An 8,577-nucleotide genomic window follows, 5' to 3' on the forward strand; every position below is an offset into this window, starting at 1 on the left:
CACTGAGGCCAGTCTCAATGCATGTTTCATGAGAGTGTCATGCATATTAAATAGGGTGCCACATAAGCAAAAATGCTGACTTGGTAGGGTCATTAAATGAAGGAGTTTCGTCAGATGAGAGAGGAGTTTCATCCCCATAAAACTCATGTGGCTCGGTTACCTAGTTTATAGTTTTGGTAACTGTGCCACGAAACTATGCATGAGACTGGCCTGATTGTCAAATAAAATAAAAATGATACAATACCTGTTAAACTTTAATAACTCCAACCAAACACCCCCTAAATAGGCCAGTGTTTAGATTATGTAAGAGGAACCCCAAGAGACTTAGAATACAGGTTTTGGTAAAAAATTATCTTCCAACAGCTTTTCTAAATGGTTATGCAATTCTCTATCTAAATATAGCCATCTTTTATCCCGGATTTCTCGCTATTTAAAAATAGAAGACGAGAATGACTCTCTAGAGTGTGCATAAGATCTAGAAAGATTATTGGAGAATGAAAAAATATAGGAAACGGATTTTATACATGTGACTCCAAATGATGGATTAGAGACTTAGACTTAGATTTTATACCCGTTAAAGTGAAAAAAACAAACATTTTTATCTCGTAATTCTTATCTTGGTGAGGGCACTCACAATGCAAGACTCTATCACAGAGTCCAAGATAATTAATTACATAGTATTTATGGTATTTTGCTGATGTCACAACATATTTATTGAAGAAAGAGGTAGAAAAAATAAGACTCCAAGTCTTATTTAGACTCTAAATCCACATTGTTCAAGATAATAAATAATTTTAAACTTTATAATAGAGTCTTCATCGAGAATAGAAATTTTCTTACATTGCACTAAGAAATTGTATTTAGGCGTTTGGTTTCAGGAATTGAACCGTTCGCGGCACCATTACCTTATTGCATGTTTTGGTTTGGAGAATGAAATGTGCTAGGCTCTAAATTCCTTAGGGCACTCCTAATGCTAGAAACTACATATAATTTTCATATCCATTAAATTTTAGACACTATATATAGAAACTATGGACTCAATGGATAGTTTCTATAGAATATTTTTATATCCAATCACATTCATTCTCTCTCCATTCTTAGTCAATCATATCACTTCATGTCTTGGATTTTTTGTAGACATGGTTTCTAACTTAGACCCAGTTTTTATGACTTTTACTCTCTCTCTTCAATAACTATATTACCACATCAGCAAAATGCTTAGATGACACTACAATCTATAGAAACAATGATAGTTTCTGCATTGGGAGTGTTCTTATGACGTGCCACCATGCTAGCTCCTTCTTGAGTTCTTATTAGCTAGCTCTTGAAAGTAGGTGGTCTTCTGACTTTGGTAGCTTGCTCGAACGCATAAGCGATCTCAATCAACCTTGGCTCGTAGCCCCTGAGCCCCCCAAAGCATATCGCAAAGGGGACTCCCTGCTTGTCGTACCCTGCCGGCACGGCGATGCCCGGATAGCCCCCGACGGCGAGAACAGAGGAGGCGTCGCTGTTGGCCGCCACGATCGCATCCAGCTGGTGTTCCTTCACCAGCTTCTCCAACCCGTTGGTGGATATCTCCTTGAGCCGCTGAATGGCAGCTCTCTCCCTGGTGCCAATGCCGTTGGTTTTCTCCGCGGCAATCAGGTCCGGCTGCCCAAAATCTTTGAGTCTCTCCTGCAACACAACAGGGGTTAGAACCATCTCGCTCCCGTTGTCCGTTGATTCTGTAATGTGGATGACAGAAATACTATTTGGTTTATTACCTCTACAGGATGCGCTTCGTTGAATGCTATGACCTCTGCAAGGGAGCGCACTGGAGAGTGCAGTAGGTCAGACAAATACGCATTGATGCTTAACTTGAACTCTGCATTCATCAGCAGACTCTCTTGGTCATCCAGATCAGTCAAGTTTGTTGCAATGTCAAGATCCTTGACCACGACAGCGCCTTGTTGCCTTTCCATGGAGAGTACACCAAGTTAAACACAAATTTCTTGTCAGTATATACATCTGACACCTGAGTTTTTTTTTAATGAAACAGGAGGGGTTTTACCCCCTACGGGAATTTAGTAAAAAATAAAGCAACAAAGTTAAAAAGAAAAGTCTCATCAAGAGACAAAAAAAGAAAGGTAAGAAAAAAGATAAGCAAAATTACACAAAGGCATCTAGCCATAAATCCAATCCTGGATGGTACTTTTCTTTTGCTCTAAGCTACAACACCATCAAAAGTAATTACACAAATGAATAGGCTGGGTTGTTCTTTCTTCTTAGGCTTTCATGGTTTTAGTAACTAAAATTATAGCATTTAATTAAAACAAGTTATGGTTTTGGATGTATTGATGTTTGGTCTGGAAAAATACTCTTTAACCGTGATCGAGTGGACCAAGCTTTTACTCCTACATCCAATCAATATTTAGGTTTGGTCAATTTTTGTGGGGGTTGCAGCTCTTTGTTGGGCAATCTGGTGTACACGTAATGATCTTGTTTTTTAGGGAAAAAAACAATATACTTCTTTTATGCAGACCACATTCAAGGCAACATATATAGTGGCTGCCATTTTGGGCATTGTTGCAGCATGCAGATACAAGGGAGATTATCTGTTTGGCGAGCAAAGCATTGGAGGTTGTTGCTCTGGACATATTCACCAAGAATGGGTGGAGAAGCAATAATAGAATTTGCATATGGTTTTTTTCCTTCTGTTTATTATTCTCTTTTCCCTTTTATTCTTGATTAGCAACTGAGCTACAAACTTGTAAGACTTGGCTGTGTGCGAGAACAGAGGCCGGAACTTTTCCATTTTCTAAAAAGTTGGTCTACTGTTCTTTTATAACTATTGGCCTACCGGCAGCTGTAAGACGCATCAAGTAAACATCCGGATAGAGGGAGGAGTACCTCATTGTATCGAGATGCTTCTCATAAACCGCCATTTGCACGCCATCATATCCATGAAAAAACACATCAGGGACACCGATTCTCTTGCCCCTCAATCCATGGATCCTCAGGAACTGCGTGTAACCCCCTTGTGGGATGTACTTGGACGCTGCTCCGGTGGCTTCTGCATCAAACTCATCATACCCGACAATGGCGTCCAACAGATGGACGGCATCGGATACTGTCCGACACATTGGTCTGCAATGACAAATACAAGTAAAATTACCGTTACTATTTACAAATTATTACATATATACACAAATCTGTATTGAACTGGAAATCAGTGCTTCAAGCTTAACATTTCGAACTATGTTGGTGTGTCCATTGTCCAAAGCAACATAAACACTTTTTGAGTTTACAAATGTAAACCGGTGCGTATTTCTGTTTCTTACCCAATCGTGTCTTGAAGAGGCATGATGGGGATGACACCAGATCGGCTAGTTAACCCGACAGTTGGTTTGATCCCAACCACAGAGTTGCGCGACGATGGACAGAGGATGGAGCCGTCCGTCTCCGATCCCAGTGTCACTGCTGCCATGTTGGCTGCCGCGGCAACGCCAGGCCCAGCGCTCGACCCGCACGGGCTTGCCGAGAGAACATATGGATTCTGTAATTTCCAGCATAGAACAGATCGACTGAAATAGTATACTGTACATGGATCGGAAGTTTTGAACTATAGCAAATACCAGCGTCTGGCCGCCGCGGGCGCTCCAGCCGGAATTGACGGGGCGGAAGTTGGACCACTCGGAGGGGTTGGCCTTGCCGAGGATGACGGCGCCGGCGCGGCGGAGGCGGGTCACCACGCCCGCGTCGCGCCTGACGACGGAGCCGAGCAGCGCCAGGGAGCCGGCCGTGGTGTTGAGCCGGTCGCGCGTGGCGATGTTGTCCTTGAGCAGGACGGGGATGCCGTGCAGGCCAACGGCGCAGCGGCCGCCGGAGGCGGAGCGCTCGGCGTCGGCGCGCTCCGCCTGCGCGACCGCGTCCGGGTTGACCTCGATGACGGCGTGGAGCAGCGGGTTGAGGCGGGCGATCTGGTCCAGGTAGAACTGGACGAGCGCCGTCGAGGTGAGGCTGCCGTTCTTGAAGCCCTGGTGGATGGCGTCCACGGTGGCCTCCTCGAACTCGAACTGCTTGCCGCTGGAGCTGCTGCCGGCAGCAGCCGCGAAGGCCATGACAGCGGAGAGGACCCGGAGGCGCAGGTCTGATCACCTGTCGTCCGGTTTCACTAGTCCCTCTGAATAAATTATTTTATAAGTAACCTTTTTATATTTTACTGAACTTACTAAGAAAGAAAAGTATAATTATTTGGACATCAAATAAACGTATTATAAAAATATATTTTTACAGTGTATCTAATTATAATATTTTGGTATCATGGTACTTTAGTATAAATCTGATTAATTATAAAGATTAATTAAAGATAACTCTATAAATTAATTTATTGAAAAACAGAGTGGATACTTAAGTACCACTCCGTTACTTTTAATTGGTGTCCTTATTTTTCAATAAGTTAATTATACTCAACTTTACTAAATACTAGCAAATATTAATTATAGAATTTGTTATGAAAATATGTTCAACAATCTATCTAATGATATTAATTATATACCTAAAATATTAATAGTTTCTTATATATATATGTTGGTTCCATATATGTTTAGTCAAAGTAATAAATGTTTTTACTTTTCAAGTGAGAATGACATTTCTTATTGACAAAGGGAGGATATATTAAGGGGCGTTTGGTTTAAGGAATTGAGTGTTGCATTGGCACCATTGGCTTCTTACTACTTGCATGTTTTGGTTTGGAGAATGAAATGTGCTTATCCATGGTCACTTCATCTTTGACATGCACTGCACGTGATTGCCTTAATAACAATGGATGGTGTCATAGGTTCGTAATTGTGACAAGCATTGTGGTTATTCGTCGTAAGTCAAAGTATGGGTTTTTGGTGGCTCGGGTACTCAAAAAATACAAGAGAGACAACGATTTTATCCTGGTTCAAGCTATCGAGGCTCTATGTCCAGCAGTGAGATGAATACAAACCCAAATCAAGGTTACAACGGAAAAAGAAAGAGATTGAGTTTGGTAGTCGGCACTATCCTATGGCTCGTCGGCCGTGAAGTTCTTCCATAGTGAGTATGGCACCGACACTCTCTCCTGCTGGGTTGCTAGGGGAATATTTCTCTCATCTGCTTGCTCTATCTAGCTGACATCTCTAGTGTCTCATTGGCCTCCCTCTCTATGGGAGCCAACCTCCCCCCCTTATATTCCGAGAAAGGACGTGTACAAGTCGGTTTGGAGCTTTGGTCTATGGACTACGTGCGTCGGGTACTACCGCAACGTGGATGGACCTTGGCTTCATCGAAAAAGGGTGTCGAACGACCTGTATGTGCCGCCTGGCATCACTGCTATTGCATGACACTTGACCGCTAGGAGTTGTCTAGGTCTGGCCTCCCGTGGGTGAGCCTTCTCGAAGCCTCCTCGATAGAGGGGCTGACGAATGGGCCATGGAGCCCATAGCTCATGGAGTTGGTGAAGTTGCTTATCTGATTGTGTCACGCCGATTGCGTGACCCTATCGAGGGAGTGATAGACAACGCCTCACATCCATAGTACGAGCTGGCACTGTGGAATCTCCATACATGCCAAGGCCTCGGATGCCTGGCAGGTTGCCTGTTGCTCAGGACTTTAGTTCACTGCTCGAGCGCTGGCTCGGGTTAGTGCCGGGTTGGAGTCAAGCTCGGGCTGTTATCACTTGGGATCCTCAAGCCCTCAAGCAGTGGTTGCTGGCGTGCTCGACACCTTGGCATATGAGGATTTAACATATCCCTATGCTTAACTCTCGTTGGATGGGTTCATCCAACCAAAAAATTATGAAATGGTCTCACAATGAATAATTCTATTGTATATCAAGTGATTGTTCAAATAAAAACAATCCAAAAAGCTTTTTCAAGGTGCTTGTTTCCACTGAATTATTTCAATTAAATTCCTTATGGCGTGCCATCATGCTAGTTACAATCTTGTTTGCTAGCTCTTGTAAGTTGGTGGCCTTCTGACTTTGGTAGCCTGCTCGAACGCATAACCGATCTCAATCAACCTTGGTTCGTAGCCCCTGAGCCCACCAAAGCATATTGCAAATGGGACTCCCTGCTTGTCGTACCCTGCCGGCACGGCGATGCCCGGATAGCCCCCGACGGCGAGAACAGAGGAGGCGTCGCTGTTGGCCGCCACGATCGCATCCAGCTGGTGTTCCTTCATCAGCTTCTCCAACCCGTTGGTGGATATCTCCTTGAGCCGCTGGATGGCAGCTCTCTCCCTGGTGCCAATGCCGTTGGTTTTCTCCGCGGCAATCAGGTCTGGCTGCCCAAAATCTTTGAGTCTCTCCTGCAACACAACAGGAAATACCATCATCTAATCATATAAATCTTGAAAATAAACTGGAATCGCTCCTGCTGATTCTGTAATAAAGTGGAAGACAGAAATACTATGTCAAATACTAGCTATTTGGTTTACCTCTACAGGATGTGCTTTGTTGAAGGCTATGATCTGTGCAAGGGAGCGGACTGGGGAGTACAGTAGGTCCGACAAATACGCATTGATGCTTAACTTGAACTCTGCAGCCATGAGCAGAATCTCTTGCTCACCCAGATCAGTGAAATTTGTTGTAATGTCAAGATTCTTGATCACGACAGCGCCTTGTTGCCTTTCAAGAAGAGTAGACGAAGTTAATCAATATTAGTATAATTCTGCTGTCCTACGGTTAGTATAATTCTGCTGCAAGACACTATCATGTATCCTACTATTAACAGCCGGAGGGAGTACCTCATTGTATCGAGATGCTTCTCGTAAACCGCCAATTGCATGTCATCGTATCCTTGAAAGAACACGTCGAGGACACCGATCCTCTTGCCCTTCAATCCATGGATCCTCAGGAACTGCGTGTATCCCCCGTGCGGGATGTATTTGGATGCTGCTCCGGTGGCTTCAGCATCAAGCTCGTCATAGCCGACAATGACGTCCAACACATGGACGGCATCGGATACTGTGCGACACATTGGTCTGCAATGACAAACAGAGGTCAATGACCATTATTTATAAATTACTATTCCCACCTTCCAATTACAGAGCCTCTGAAAGTACTATTTACTGACACATTCGGCAGATAATCTCAAACAAACAATGTAGTCAGTTTTGCTCAACTTTGATCAAGTTTATAGTAAAAGGGACCGAGGGAGTAGATATGTACATATTGAACTTGAAGTCAGTGCTTGGAGTTTAACATTTCGAACTATGTTCGTGTCCTAATCAACATATAAACACTTTTGAGTTTAAAAATATAACCGGTGGATATTTTCTGTTTCTCACCCAATAGTGTCTTGAAGAGGAGTGATGGGGATGACACCGGACCGGCTTGTCAACCCAACAGTTGGTTTGATGCCAACCACAGAGTTGAACGACGATGGGCAGAGGATGGAGCCGTCGGTCTCGGATCCCAGTGTCACCGCTGCCATGTTGGCTGCCGCGGCAACGCCAGGCCCGGCGCTCGACCCGCATGGCGTCGCGGACAGAACGTATGGATTCTGTAATTTCACGCATAGCAAGCAGTATCAGATTTGCTATACCAATCGAAGTCTTGATGCAGTATCGAGGCAAATACCAGCGTCTGGCCGCCGCGGGCGCTCCAGCCGGACTCGACGGGGCGGAAGTTGGACCACTCGGAAGGGTTAGCCTTGCCGAGGATGACGGCGCCGGCGCGGCGGAGGCGTGCCACCACGCCGGCGTCGCGCCTGACGACGGAGCCGAGCAGAGCGAGGGAGCCGGCCGTGGTGTTGAGCCTGTCGCGCGTGGCGATGTTGTCCTTGAGCAGGACGGGGATTCCGTGCAGGCCGACGGCGCAGCGGCCGCGGGAGGCCGAGCGCTCCGCGTCGGCGCGCGCCGCCTGCGCCAGCGCGTCCGGGTTCACCTCGATGACGGCGTGGAGTAGCGGGTTGAGGCGGGCGATCTGGTCCAGGTAGAACCGGACGAGCGCCGTCGAGGTGAGACTGCCGTTCTTGAAGCCCTGATGGATGGCGTCCACGGTGACCTCCTGGAACTCGGACTGCTTGCCGCTGGAGCTGCTGCCGCCGGCAGCGGCCGCCAGGGCCACCATGCCCAGGACGGTGGCGACGACCTGGAGACGAAGGTCAACCATTGCTAGCTAGCTACTGGCTAGGACTGTCGTCCGGCCGATCTGCTAGTGCTAACTTTAGCGCAGTGCCCGTGTGTGGTGTGCACAAATTTGGGATGGATTGAGTACTTCAGATGCTCATGTCTTGTTGCCTGACCGTTGGCTCTAATTTGTTCCTATTCACTTTGCGCTTCATTTTCACATGCTTCATGAGTGGCAGACCACAAGTAGTGTCGGACCACTTCAAGGTTGCAGTGGCCCGAGAGAAAGATGCCAAAGGTTATGGCGATATAAGAGCTTTGCTAACCATTGCTAGCTAACTTTTGACGGTGGTGTGTGCACACTATTTGTTTCTTTTGGCAGACCACAAGTAGTGTAGGACAACTTCGAGGTTGCAGTGTCCCCGGAGGCCCGGACAGACGCCAAAGGTTTTTGTATAAAGCAAAATATATTGGCGATCTTTATAATTATTTAGAAGTGTC

The 8,577-nt window shown here is 45.9% G+C and overlaps 2 protein-coding genes across 2 annotated transcripts; both read right to left on the reverse strand.

Moving 5' to 3' along the window:
• LOC8080676 (putative amidase C869.01) lies at nt 821–4,162 on the reverse strand. Its single transcript, XM_002462813.2, has 5 exons — nt 3,615–4,162; nt 3,321–3,535; nt 2,890–3,126; nt 1,764–1,953; nt 821–1,674 (listed from the first exon to the last, which is right to left on the reverse strand). The coding sequence occupies exons 1-5, from the start codon at nt 4,098–4,100 to the stop codon at nt 1,318–1,320; spliced, it is 1,485 nt and encodes a 494-aa protein (XP_002462858.2). The 5' UTR covers nt 4,101–4,162; the 3' UTR covers nt 821–1,317.
• LOC8080677 (putative amidase C869.01) lies at nt 5,787–8,368 on the reverse strand. Its single transcript, XM_021453873.1, has 5 exons — nt 7,586–8,368; nt 7,294–7,508; nt 6,751–6,987; nt 6,442–6,631; nt 5,787–6,312 (listed from the first exon to the last, which is right to left on the reverse strand). The coding sequence occupies exons 1-5, from the start codon at nt 8,117–8,119 to the stop codon at nt 5,956–5,958; spliced, it is 1,533 nt and encodes a 510-aa protein (XP_021309548.1). The 5' UTR covers nt 8,120–8,368; the 3' UTR covers nt 5,787–5,955.

Source organism: Sorghum bicolor, chromosome 2, assembly GCF_000003195.3.
Source record: "Sorghum bicolor cultivar BTx623 chromosome 2, Sorghum_bicolor_NCBIv3, whole genome shotgun sequence".
NCBI classification, from domain to species: Eukaryota; Viridiplantae; Streptophyta; class Magnoliopsida; order Poales; family Poaceae; genus Sorghum; species Sorghum bicolor.

Excerpts from the sequence above, each read along its gene's own strand:
- LOC8080676 (XM_002462813.2), bottom strand. The coding sequence starts at position 4,100 with ATGGCCTTCGCGGCTGCTGCCGGCAGCAGCTCCAGCGGCAAGCAGTTC. Across the intron at positions 3,536-3,614 it reads CCCGCGGCGGCCAGACGCTG|AATCCATATGTTCTCTCGGC; the intron begins GTATTTGCTATA and ends TGGAAATTACAG. Across the intron at positions 3,127-3,320 it reads CCTCTTCAAGACACGATTGG|ACCAATGTGTCGGACAGTAT; the intron begins GTAAGAAACAGA and ends TTGTCATTGCAG.
- LOC8080677 (XM_021453873.1), bottom strand. The coding sequence starts at position 8,119 with ATGGTTGACCTTCGTCTCCAGGTCGTCGCCACCGTCCTGGGCATGGTG. Across the intron at positions 7,509-7,585 it reads CCCGCGGCGGCCAGACGCTG|AATCCATACGTTCTGTCCGC; the intron begins GTATTTGCCTCG and ends GTGAAATTACAG. Across the intron at positions 6,988-7,293 it reads CCTCTTCAAGACACTATTGG|ACCAATGTGTCGCACAGTAT; the intron begins GTGAGAAACAGA and ends TTGTCATTGCAG.